This window comes from Anas acuta, chromosome 2, assembly GCF_963932015.1.
Source record: "Anas acuta chromosome 2, bAnaAcu1.1, whole genome shotgun sequence".
In the NCBI taxonomy this organism is placed as follows: Eukaryota; Metazoa; Chordata; class Aves; order Anseriformes; family Anatidae; genus Anas; species Anas acuta.
Genome location: NC_088980.1, coordinates 95,353,867 through 95,367,178, shown reverse-complemented (window position 1 = coordinate 95,367,178; position 13,312 = coordinate 95,353,867). Strand labels below are relative to the sequence as shown.

Genomic DNA, 13,312 nt, shown 5'->3' with positions numbered 1-13,312 from the left:
AGAGGACAGGGATATTGCTAAACAAAATCTCTCGCTGCTCTTCAGCAAACTCAACCAGGAGCATTAATTAGTGACTGAACCATCAGCCCCAAAACTCTCATAAGGGTAAATCCTAAATTAAGCTCCATTATTATGCCCAAATTAAACAGACTGTCATGTTTAGGTTGTACTGAGTGCCAGAGGAAGAACTCTTTTTACAGATAAACCACCAGTGAGACGTGAGGAACAGGGCACGTTTGTTTCCTGGTAGGTTCTTTGTGAACTGCAGAACCCAGTGCAGCTTAAACTTTTTTCTCAGCTGGAGTTACTCATCAGAACTATTTTGGTCTTTTCCAGCAAACAACCTCCAGTACGTTAATTTGCTGGAGAACATGGGAAGATCCAAGCAGTTTTCGTACAACATGAGGCCGACCACTGCTGCAAAATCAAAAAGTACAAGAGTGAAGCACTAAGGAAAACAGGACCTGGGAGTTCAAGGAACAGATCCTGGTATAAATGCAATTGTTCCGTAACGTGCAAATCATCTACATTTTAAACTCGAACACATCTTCAATTTTGTATTATATCAGCATTACATGCCAAGCAGACTGCTAAGGAGCTGGACTTCACTTTGTGTACAAATTAGTTTTTAAAATGCAACTGTTAATTTATTTACTGACAGGATGAAATCTGAACTCCATTTGGAAACAGAAAATTAAGTGCTGAGCCTAGCATTGCAGGGCAGTTGCAGCGGTTCGCAAACATTTCCATTGTCAAAAGTAGGAATTTTGAACGCGTTTATTAAAGGCAGTTTCAGTGGACTGAAACTGTACTGGAGATGTAACAGTGCTAAAAGACTGCTGTTCCATTTCACCTCAAATTTAATAGATGTATTCAAATTTATTAAATGTATTCCAAAACCTAAGCAGGAAATGAAGTACAGACCTCGTGCTCCATTCTCAGCTAGCTATGGCTTTGGAAGGACAAGTAGAAATGGTGACAAAAAATCACGCAGTACATAAAGGTCTTTCCACAGCCTATGGAAATTGCTAGGTACGTTTTCTACTTTTGAGATAATCCCCAATTATTTATTTGTTAATAACTGTATTTTTATATATGCATAAAACGAGTTTCTACAGAAAGCAAGAAAGGACAGGGGCCTGCTCTAGATGAAAACTTGTTAGTTTTAGCTTTGGAGCTGCCAGTGTACAGTATTTACTTTGCATAAAGCCTTTAAAAATACGAATTCACAAAAAATAAGTTATTCAAATTTCAAAATATATTATTTTTTTCTAGCTGATGTTACATAATTCTAATTATTCTAATTAATGCAATGCTTAAAAATAATAGCTGACTGGAGTCGATAAAAGCCTCTGTTTCTCTACAAAAATTTAAGCTTCAAGAAGATTCCTTAACTGACCCCTCCCTGTGGTCTTTCACAAAAAGAAATTGAGTGGAGTTACATTTACTTGCTTGAAAAGAAAGCTCTTAGAAGCAAGCGTGCAGTTCTTTGTAAAATTTTTATTGTTTCACTTACAAAAAAAATGGACAAGCTTTGTTCCAACATCTTCCATTCGAAACTAAATAGAAGTAAATGCTTTACAATAAATGCAGTTCCACCTCTTTAATATACCGTGTTCATAGGGCCAGGTCCCTGGGGGTGAGAGGCAAGGTAGATGTTGAAACAGTAATGGAGGTCTGTTAGCCACTGCTCTTGGACTTCGCCACTCTTCAGTGTCTAGAAAGAAGGGGAAAAGGAAAATAAAAGGGTAAAACTCAGTTTCACCAGCAGTATTAGTAAAGCTTCACTTTGTTTCTACAGTTAACCAGGTGCTCTGTTGAAGATACGAGATAGCCTCGTTCACCCACATGCATGTACACATTTAAACACGATGTGCCTGTTAATTATGTCAGATTAAGTGTTATTATTTGGTACGTTGAGTCAGTGTTACATTAGGAAGTGTGTGAATTGTATCAGATGCGTTTCCTTACTCTTTAATTGCAGCAGCTTGCTTACTTTCCAATTCTGCCATTTGTAGTCCATCAAAATGTAAATGAGCAGGGCTGTTCTAACGAGGGAGAGCTCAATGCCCAAGCCTACAGCAGAGCTGCTACCAACACACCAACCCAGACCACGGGCCCGTAATTCACCTCCTTACCATTCCTAAGTGGTTAAAAGAACAAAACCAGATGTATTTAAGGGAGTTTGTCTGTTTTAATTACGTCTTTATACAGACATACTCCTGCTCCAACAAAACAGAAAGAAGTAGCTTCTTATTTTGGCACAGCTCTGCATCAACCAGGCTGGGCAGGTCGTCCCCTTCCAGTGCCTTTTGTTCGGCTGAATCAAGCTCAATACCAAACCTGCCTGCCCTGTGCAGTGAGTACAGGAGCTCGGAGAAGCAGCAGCCTGCACTACCGAGACAAATAAAATTGTAACTTGTGTTTTACCAAGTGCAGGGTTTGCCCTAATTTGTGAGCATAAACATGAATTCAATCTATCCTCGTGGTCTCTGGGAGACGAGAGGAGGTTTCTTACCATAATGTCCTTGATAATCTGCTGCACCAGAAATTCATTTGTCATCATGTGGCTCCTGAGCTGCCCGTGCTGCATTAGCAAGCGAAGCAGCTGAGCGACCACAGGCAGCTCTTCCCGACAGATCCTGCTCACTTGGAGGCTTTGCAGCATCACCCTCAGTAATCGCGGCAGGAGCGCTAACGCAGAGATGCACGAACCCCACAGCATATCCCTGAGAGGAACAGGGAACAAAAAATTGAAATGATGAGGGAAGATTACTTCAAATACACTTCTGTAACCTATGCCTTGTATTTCTACAAGGAAACGTACCTCTGCGTGGAAACCACGTGGCAGGATTACACCCTCAATTAGAGCTGAAGCAGAAAATTTGTACAGACAAACGCTAAACTTGTACTATTCTAAGATATAGTACAGACAAACACTAAACTTATGTTTTAAACTTTAAACTTAAGTACAGACAAACACTAAACTTAAACTATTCTAAGATGATGGACAATACTGGGGAAAAAAAATTAAGGTTCTGCCCTGGAGCTTCCAGTGTTGCTGAAGCTCCTCCACAGTGTAATTTCTGCTTGATGCAGCAGGGAGGACTTCTTCTGTAATTAAAATACACCTCAATCTCTAAGAGTCAACCTCCTGCCCCCTAATATGAAGGTAATGCAATCAGCTTTTTCTACTATTTAAGTCATTAAATACAGTAAATGAAGGAGGAGTCTGGTTTTAAGAACACATCTAAAATCAACTCTGAACAACTTTTTTGTATGTGGCACGGTTATAGGAAAAATTCTGAAGTTTAAACTGTTAAAAGACATTTCTGCTACGCAGGTAAATAAACTTACTGAAATCTGGCGTCTGTGGCTTTTTTATTTTTCCTCCTTTTTAAATCAAATGGATTTGCAGTCTACAGAATGACTCCTGAGAAGTTTTGTTAAAGCTGAACCATCACATCAAGTACAAGCTTATAAAGACAAATTCTTTGCGTGTTGCTTTTCAATGCATCTAATGAAACTAAAGGGTAAAGCTACAGATTAAGGTATAAATATTTACCTTTCTGCAACTAGGATTGTTCTGGCATCTAACTAGAACAACTGGAAGTAAAAGCTTTGAGATGAAACCTTCTTCAGTTGTTGTTTCAAATAATTCCAGCTCAGTTTGCAGATTTTTTTCTTATATCACAGTCCTATTTGGTAGTAAGCAAGGGGGGCTGTCCTTTCATTTGACATCTCTAAATACTTGTTATGTTTAGGTGATAAAGGCAGAGGCAATTAACGGAGTAAGAAAAGCAACGTTACCTTTTCTGTACATGTTCTGCATCCTCTTTGTCTAAAGTTAGCAGGAAGTACAGCAGACTGTAACAACAGGAGGCTAGGAACTTGTGTAGATTTTCACTTAGGATGCAAGCTTGATCCAAGAGCTTATTTATGGCACACAGAACAGACCCAGCTGTGCTGTCAGGTATTACAACCAATCCAACCTGTATTAAAACAAAAATCCCCGAGTTCATCACTTTATACACGAGTTTTTCTGTTAAACAAACATCTAATGCCAAATGTTGCTATTCTTCCCTATTATAACAAATATTACTTTGTTTCTATTACAGTAAACACATACTGCTCCATTTTTTAAATTCCTATTTTGCTTAGAAATTGATACCCAGAGCAAAATAAGGTTTAGAAGTATTTAAGCCTTAGCAGTCACCCCGGTTAAAGAAGGGCTACCAGAAGACTTGTGTTATATTTTACAGAGATTTTTTCTCATTCCCCAAACTGAAAATCCTCCACCCAGAAGTCTGGATAGAGTCACTCGCTTTCCTACAACAGCCCAGGCAAAACTTTGAAGTTTTTGATCTGTTTCTCCAGATCCCTGCAACACACAGACCTTTCAAAACTGAACTGGTTTCTGTGTGTATGATGTTGCAAGTTAGAAAGAGGCCAAAATCTAGAATCAAATCTTGTAAACCACCGGCTTTCAAATAAAAATCAATACAAACAGGCGGCTAACAGTGACTGTAACCACATAAGAAAACCCGTGTCTTCGTGCCATCCCCCGAAATAAACACATCACTCATCTCAAATGTATTCAGAGAGAAAATGCTTTAAGCCTTCCTCTGAAGGATGGTGCGGACAAAAAGCAGCTTTTGGACAAAACAGGTCTTTCCTTTTAAGCATATATCATGGGACAGAGCATCCCTTCTCTGTCTTCAAACAGCAGCGAGCAGTCACTGAGGCAGAAGGAGATTCAGATTTACTCTCCAGACAGAAAAGCTACTGGGGGCCACCAGGGCTGGTCTCCGTAGAAATCTGACATGCTGGACAGGAATGGAGCATTGTGATCGGGGTTAAATGAAAGCTAACGAAACATCGTGGGCCCACAGCTGGTGTGATGCTCCGCTGCTGTTCAATTAAAGTATTGGCTTGAGTTTGAATTTTATAGGCATGATAAAATAATTTAAAAAACACACACATTGCTAATTGGGCATCGATTACCTCAATAAGAAATTAATTTAAGGAGTTTTAAAGTAGCCAAATTTGCTCACCAGCACATACAGAGTTTTAGGCAGAGACGGTTCACTCAACAGGGTCATCTGTTTCTTTTAGGGGGGGGGGTTGCTGTTGTTTTTAAAGGTCATATTTAAGTAGCTCGTACTTCTTGATTGGAATATATCCCACTGGAATGCTTACTCACGTGGGGTAAGATACAAAGAGCAACGAAGGGTTCACACTTTTGAATACTTGCAGTATAAATATAATAATGCGCTTGGTGCATTTCAAAGAGGCTGTGATTTAAGTTAACCCCCAAAATCCAGAAAATGGTGACAGATAAGCCAGCTCCTATGGAAGCTCTGGACCGGTAATTTTTCAGTAGGCTGTGGGTATTTGTCAGATCACGTTATCAGCAAGTGCAGTGACAGGACAAGGGATAATGGTTCCACACTTTAAAAAAAAATAAAAAATAAGCAAAACAAACCAAAATCGTAGAACTAGAAAGCTTTCATTTATGGCTATCCCGGCTTGAAAACAAGTTGAAGTGCTCAGAAATCAAGAAAAAAATCTAAGTTTAGATATTTAAAATTATCTATTATTTTAAAACTACACTGATCTTGTTGAAAATTTTTGAAAAACACTGAAGTTATACACAGATTGTGTAAAATATGGAAGAAAGATACTTCAGGGTTATTGAGACTACAGAATCTCTCACAAGGAAATTAACACAGAGAACAAAGTACTACTTACCAGATATTTACAGATGCCAGTCTGGAGAATGTCGAAACACTGACTTTGTGAAGGTATAGTGGACAAGCTGTGACAAATCATCTGTTTTAATGAAACAACAAGTTGTAGGTAAGTACTTCAACATGCAACCAGCGACCATTCACTGTGTAGCCACACACTTCGCTGACGAACCTAAGCACAAAGTACCAAAGTACTACAGAGGACACAGCAGCTTTGTCTCTGGAAGTATGGATTTTTGGCAGTGTTTAAGATTAATGCTGTCAACATAAATTGTTCAGCATTTAAAGAGCAGATGACCTCCACCATTAATTTTGTCGGTAGTCACTTTTTTCCTTTAACCTCTGTGACAGAAACAGAAGGCCAGAAATACTCAATTTGCCTACAAAGCCTCGCCAAGCCTACACTGCCTTTCCTCTGAGCTGAAGAAATTCAGAAAACAACTCCCAAATACTATTATATATACAAGCATGAAATAGCAAGAAGGAAACAAAACAGGACAGGAAAGAAATCTAAATGAAGAAATTAGCAAAGATCCACTTGCTACTACTTTCCCTCTACGTCACTAAAATGTTATATCTATACTTGATACAAACTGTAATACCACAAAGGGGAAATCTTGTTTTAAAGAGCTGCCAAAAACTTTCTGGTGCTTATATTACCCCTCTACAGCATCAATTGAAGCCCGTAGAAAGCAATGTTAGCAGCACAAGGACATCACCAGTAATGACCATCCAGTAACTGCCAGAAGATCCAATTTTCCCTCTCTCAAAGTCCCATGTCCCTAAATTTACAAATATCTTGACTAAGCAAAAAAATTTCCTGTAAGATACCTCACTAAATGAAAACAAAAAATGACCTAAGGAAGCTTTCACAGATCGATCGGAATTGAGCGATACAATTTGGTGATACTGCGCTGGCTTTGAATCTTAAGATGAATCAGGGAAGTCAAGACACCTAAACAAGAATGCTAAAACAGAAAACCTCACCCGCCCTTTGTCAAAAATAAAAGCCTGCAACATTTTCATCTGAAGAAAACCCCCAAGCCTAGGAGAAGAACCACTAGTTCAAGGTATGCAAACAAAATTCAAGCAATGTGGATGCAGGTGTTGGCTTAACTATCCAAAGAAATGGCCAAGCAGTATCGTTTGTGGTGAGACAGAAGCATTCTTGTCTGTTTTCAAAACTAGATCTCACATGCTTCTAGCCCTGCTGCAGCTGGCCAAATTCAGGAGATTGTTAACACGCCTGCTCGATAGAAGAACATGGACTAAAAGGCTGTTACAACATTGCTAATAGTGATCAGGATTACACAAATCATTGTGCAAGTATTTTATTTCACTGCTAGGGATATTTATAAGACAGTTTTGTAGACACTCTTGCACTGAATACCCTTATAATTGATACTATAGATGTATTTAAAACGTAAATATTATTAAACCTGCTGCATCCAGGATATGGCACTATTTCTGCACACTGACATTTGAAAGTGATAAAATATGAAGCACGCGGGAGTATTCCCAAGGAACACGCTAAAGACATTTGCATTTCAGCAGTGTCAAGGACTGCAGTAAAGCTGAGACAGGAGGTTACCGCTGGGGATTGTCAAGGGCAAGCCCTGAGCCAGCGTGACCCAGTATTTGCATGAGTAACACGCGCACAAAAGGTAAAACCACGCTGATGAAACGCGGCGGCTGACAGCTCGAGGCTGAGAAACTCTGCCAAGACAGGAGGACTGGAGTAACCTATGGAAGAGATTGCATGGGTCTGATGATAACAGACAGGGAAATTCAGTGGGAAAAAAAAGGGGAAAGTCGTGCCCATGGAGACTAATAAAACTTCTGTATGCAACCAGGAATTTTAACTACTGGGAATGAGGAGAAAACTGTGCTGATCATGAGGTGACTGTGACACAACCACAGGCAAATAGCTTTTATGATGGAAAACCAGAGATGAGGGTGATAGAAGTGCCAAGTGCTACCAAAGAGACGTTCAGCACTGCTCTGTCAGACCCTACTTATTAGGCCATTTCTGAAGTACCATGCAACATAAGGGTCGCTCCTCACTGAGAAAGGTGAACTCAGACTGAACAGTGGTGCTCACGGCTGGCTGGGGTACAGGCGGGATGGAAATTAGTAAGGACAACGATGAAAAACTTAAAAGAGGACGTTCAGGGGACTTTCATTGCTCTCAAGAGCTCAGGAAGTTTACCAGAGGAGTACGCTACATGCTCGTGATTACGTGACACCAGACAGTAAGTTCGGGAGATCCCCTTTAACTCAATACATGGTCAACAAATTGAAGACCTAGGAGGCAAATTCACCTGGCCCACCCAGCAAAACACAGTTTATTATTAATAAAACCATTATTAATCATCCCCACTTAGGTCTTCACCCCTGGAACTGCCCTGCCAGTCCCTGAAGGTCCTCCCTTAAACGCCAGGTTGCATTTCATGAGGTAAAATTTGCCGACACGGATTTTTCCAGAAGTGGCAAGGAAAGCTGGCATCACAACATCAAACATCAGCTTCTTATGAGGGTTGTGGCAAAGTGTAGAGTGTTTGGCAAGTTGGTTTGTCAACCTTTCACATCTTTCTGACTCTCAAAACAGCACAAGCATTCCCTACACCCAAGCTTTATTTTCATACAATTAAGTGGGAGTGGTGAGCCTTTGCAATTCTATAAATTAAATCCTGCTTGAAATGGCTTTCATAACAAATACATGTTATAAAAAGTGAAACTGAAACATTATTAGACATGGAAATGAAAAGCAAAGAAAACTTAATTATCACATGAAAATTAGTATTTTTCCTGACAATTTATTTTCCTTAGGCAAGGGTTTGCATGATGTTTAATTTCCATAATAAAATGTCACAGCTGATTCATTATTTTACATTTGATTAGCATTTATCACATTTTTGGAGCATTCATAGATTGGTTTTGGACTAAAGCCAGGGCAATTTTGTTTCAGGGTATTACTGAGGTGAATGGACAGGGAATGAGCATTTTTGGATCACTGGGCGGGGGGGAAGGGAGGGATGCCTTTTTGAGACAAGCATTTTACGACAGGTTTGGTTTCATTTTTTTGTTTTGTTTTTAATTTTGTCTGAATGCCCACTTGAGCAAATTAAGTCAGAACCAAAGAAAAGCATGCTCTGAAATGTGGGGATTAACACTTATTATGCAACAAATACCACAGGCTTCATCATTCGCTCAGCTTCTCGAGCCAAGTCTGATCCACCAGACCAGACCAGCCCCCCAGCGCACCACCGAGGCCCTACACCCACAGCCCTGGGTTCCCTACAAGAGCTTGAGGCAATCACCACTACAGGGGCTGCTTGTACCTCCCTGCTTGTACCAAAGACATGCTCCAACACCAGCCAGCTAAAATGGAGGGAGGGAGGCAGGGAAGGTGGCCTGGGGGTGCTCTCTGCGGACCCTGACTGAAGCCATGGAGCAGAGCCGCCATTTTGAGAGGAAGGCACCTGCCTGGGCATGCTCGGCCCTCTGACAGGAAAATCCTTCAGAAAGTGGGTTTTGCTCGGCCCCCTTGTCCCTACACTCTGTATCAGGTCTCGGAAGATGGGTCAAGTCACTTGCTAGTTCAGTCATCTTCAGGTGGATGAGTTTTTAAAACACATTTTTGCTGCTGACAGCCAACCTAACTGACCCCTAATCTGATCTGAAACAGGCTTTCTGTGGCTCTAACCTACAGACGAATCCGTCAGCTTAATACTGCTCATCTGTTAGATGCTCTCAACTCCAAAAGACAGAGATAGGAGGAAGCCCAACCTCAATCTGAGCCCTCATGGCAAAAGCAAAGAGGATAACAGATGAACCAACAGCAGTGCTTTGTCCATGTGTCTGATTGTTCCCACTCCCTAACTCACTCCGGGTTTCCCACAACGTGATAGATTCTGGGCTCAAAAAGCCTCCAGGGAAATATTTTATCAGCAACTGCCCAGTGAAAAATCTGCGTATTATTTCAAGTTTAACCATGCTGCCAAGTATTCCCTTTTTCAAAGAAAATTACTGACTTTCCGCTGAAGAGACGCACAAGTATGAGCATGGAGAGGAACCAAGCAGGCAGGAAAAATAATGAACGAAGTGTTTTAGCTAGCCACTACACGGAGCCCGACCAGAGTCCCTCTAGACCCCAGGGCAGTGATTTTATTCTAAAAGAAAGTTGGCAAACACCAGACACTATATCCTAATGTGAACTTTAAAATGCATTTTTCAACTCACGTCGACATCCGCCTGAGAGAGCGGTAACTAAAATACAATAGGGCTGTTCTGCAGCCAATTCCCAAGCCCTGGTGAAATGCCTGTTTCAAGCGAGACCCTACCCCATGTAACATGTTACTACAGAGCGTGGAAAACGAGAAGTTTTCAGGTGATGGGGCAGGCAATGAAGCTTGTTGTCTGAAGCTAGGCCAGCTTCTCCCCGAGCTCCCTGGCTTATCAGACAGTGTACTCCCTTGACAGGTGCTGCTTCTCCTTCTGAAATAAATTGATTTGACAGGGCAATATTAACAGTGCCCTGAGTTGTTGAGAAAGCTGCGTACAACAAGAGATCTTTGTTCACCTGCCTTGGCTAAGCTCACAGGGGCGGATGTGAAAGGTATTCCTGATTCAGTGACTCAAAAAAAAAAAAAAAAAAAAAAAAAAAAAAAAAGCAATATAGAAAACCCACATGATCACAACAACAAAACAAACCCAGAAAATAAAACCTAGGTTAAAAAAAACAGAAAGAAATGCAGTCTGCGGCAGAACATCACATAGTTGTGCAACAGGGGAAAAAACACCGTGTCTAGCTTTACTCTCAGGGTAACAGAAGAGGAAGACAGAAGAACTATAAAGAGTAAGAACATATATTATGTTCTACATCTTGATACTGTACATATTTCCAAAGATTAGATGGGTTACGAAGCATGGTTAATGTCCAATTACTGGCTTGGAAACATGAACTGCAGCACACAACCCCAACAATTGCCTACACACAGGCTCCTAGGCTGTGGCATGCAGTCTGATGTTAAACCTATATTAGAAGTCAACGAAACCAAGTGAAGTTATCTTTATTTGCCATGGGACACAAATGGCTAGGTGACAATCACCACTGCTCACCTGCTGTACAACAGCTTGGTCATGTGTTAAAATCTGGGTCCTGGTAAGATTTGGCATGAGGAGGCAAAGAGCTATTAGCTGCAGTCCTACTCTCTTGCTAAATGACAGATATCTCTACTATTTCTTCCTTTAATGACAAAAACAGGGTTTATACTCAACAGTTAACATGCTGTCTAGAAGGACATGAAGCCACACCTGAAAAACAGCAAAGGTCTGGTTCACGTTTGCCCCCTCTCCAAACAGAAGAGCTTGAAAACGCTGAAAACCATACACCTGGGAAGCTAGCTTGGCTCAAAAAGCCTGTTTTTTTGAGCAAATTTAGTTTAGGTATCACAAAACAGGATGTGAATTTATAGCATAATGCACAGTAACTATGGAGACATTAATTCACGTTAGCAACACGCGGTAACGTATCAGCTGCCAGCGATAAAATGGCCCAAGACATGCTGGAAATACAAGATACAGGTACAGTGAAGCTCTGGCCCTAAATACTGTTATTTAAAGTTTTATATCTTAAGAAAATTATGGAAGACATCTTTAAAAAAGAGCTGTTGGGATGCATTCCATTTATTTATGGACTTTCTCTGTTTTTCTTTGGAACGTGCATTACTTTTCAAGAAAAGGGCATTTTTATTCCTAAATATTAAACTTGGATATGATTCATCCTTATGAAACAGTAATGGGCTTATACTGAATCTCCCCCCCTTAAAGGAGGTAAAAATCAGAGTCTTTTTAGTTCAGACTATTTAGACTCAATTGTTTTTTCTCCCCAGTGAATCTCTAATCTTGGTATCTCAATAAAGGCCACAAGCTGAAATCTTAACAGGTATTTCAACTCAAAATTTACATCTTAAAAATACAGTAATTTCTGAAGTGCTGACCTTAAGGCTAAGATACAGCATCAGATCTCCACCTCTTACTTCTAAAGGTCGACATCCTCACAGGACTTTAATTCATACGCATTGACCTGCTGTCTGTGATTTGTCCTGATTTCCCATAGCGCGTCCGTGCAGATACAGCCTCCACAACTACTTCATTTTAAAACTTTTCCACTTTTGACACACTTTAGCATATTAAATTACATACGTCCCAATATTTTTGAACTCCAGTTTTCTCTTAATAGCTGAGTTTACCAGTGATTGCTCTGAAATGTTTTGCTATTTTATTCCTTCAAGTCAACTACGTGCTGAATATAATCCCAAAACCCAGACTTCCAGCAGGACTTCAGAATGATGGTTTGCTTCCCCCCCCCCCCCCCAAGCATTCAAATGTCACAAACATCAAATATTGTAACGCCAGAAATTATCATGCATACGCTGTTACCTTGTTAATCTGTTCCTTTCTGGTGGCACTATTTCATTTGATTCTGATGGAGCAATTCAATTACAGGGGAGTGAACAATGTTACCGACAAACACTATGGGCACAGTTAAAATGAACCAAGTCTGAAGCCCTTCGGGCTGCAACAATTTATTCTAGAGCCCCATCTATTTTAGCTGCAGGGATATGATTGTAAATAATTGGCTTTAATAAGGCAGAAGTCATTTTAAGTATAAGTTGCTCCAGAAGATGAACCAAGGTTTCCGCATTTACATTTCAGCTCTTTCCGACAAAATATGAAGATTAACCTTTACAGTCACACCAAATGGCATTTAAAGGGGTGCTTTTCTTAAGGATTGCTCCTCGAGTGAAAATCACCATTACCTAAAAGCCTCCACACAATCAGGAACGTGGCTTTGGATTTGCAGTATTACCAATTACTGCTCTTTAGACAAAACGTCCAACCAGCAACCACCTCAGAAGGGTTTTGTTACAAGCCACTTGGGAGCATTAACGCCTATCAGGAGTGCATTTGTTTGGTCTCTTCACCAGTTCTGCTTACCCGCTGCACTCGGTAGCATGTGGTTCTGTTGCAACGAGCTCGATCTGCCATCTGAAAACGCCTCCAGTCACTCTTTTCCTTTACACCTGGTTATATACGGCTCTGCGCTTACCCACAGCCTCTTCTCCTCCAGCTGCTCATTTCCAGAAACCTTACAGGAAACCACCACTTGCGGCTTTAATCTTATAGCAGAGCACCAAACACTAGCCAGCGGCATAGACAGAACTAGTGGTGGAGGATGGATGGCTGACAGATTCTTCATCTTACCACCGATCACCAAATTCTCATTTTTTCATAGGAAACCAGGCTGTGAAACCCTAACTCCACCAGCTCTTTATTTCCACCCACAATAAAATAGATTTCCTTTAAGAGAAAACCCTGAATTGTAACTACACAACATCAAGTCTTTTAGAGAGACAATTCTCAACATAAATAGAGTTCAGGACACTGCCTGCTCTGCAGCTAATGAAAGGCTGATTTCATTTACTAGATATTTTTCAAAACTACTACAAATATTTTGCTTAATAATACAGCACCACCATAAACTTGCTTATCCGGCA

At 40.6% G+C, this 13,312-nt stretch overlaps 2 protein-coding genes across 12 annotated transcripts in view; one reads left to right on the top strand and one right to left on the bottom strand.

Annotated features, from left to right (window-relative positions):
* INVS (inversin) overlaps positions 1 to 3,367 on the top strand; it is an 88,405-nt gene extending 85,038 nt beyond the window's left edge. For all 8 annotated transcript variants that reach the window (XR_011092829.1, XM_068671277.1, XM_068671274.1 and 5 more), the window contains one exon: positions 337 to 3,367. Coding sequence is in view for 7 of the 8 variants with exons in the window: in XM_068671277.1 (XP_068527378.1) it covers positions 337 to 452 (116 nt within the window). In the remaining variant the exon portion in view is untranslated. The remainder of the gene's footprint in view (positions 1 to 336) is intronic.
* TEX10 (testis expressed 10) overlaps positions 1,481 to 13,312 on the bottom strand; it is a 50,484-nt gene continuing 38,652 nt past the window's right edge. For all 4 annotated transcript variants that reach the window (XM_068671281.1, XM_068671282.1, XM_068671284.1 and 1 more), the window contains exons 12-15: positions 5,752 to 5,832; positions 3,811 to 3,992; positions 2,519 to 2,729; positions 1,481 to 1,717 (exon numbers count right to left, since the gene is read on the bottom strand). In XM_068671281.1, the coding sequence (XP_068527382.1) occupies positions 1,604 to 1,717; positions 2,519 to 2,729; positions 3,811 to 3,992; positions 5,752 to 5,832 (588 nt within the window). In that variant the 3' untranslated portion in view covers positions 1,481 to 1,603. The remainder of the gene's footprint in view (positions 1,718 to 2,518; positions 2,730 to 3,810; positions 3,993 to 5,751; positions 5,833 to 13,312) is intronic.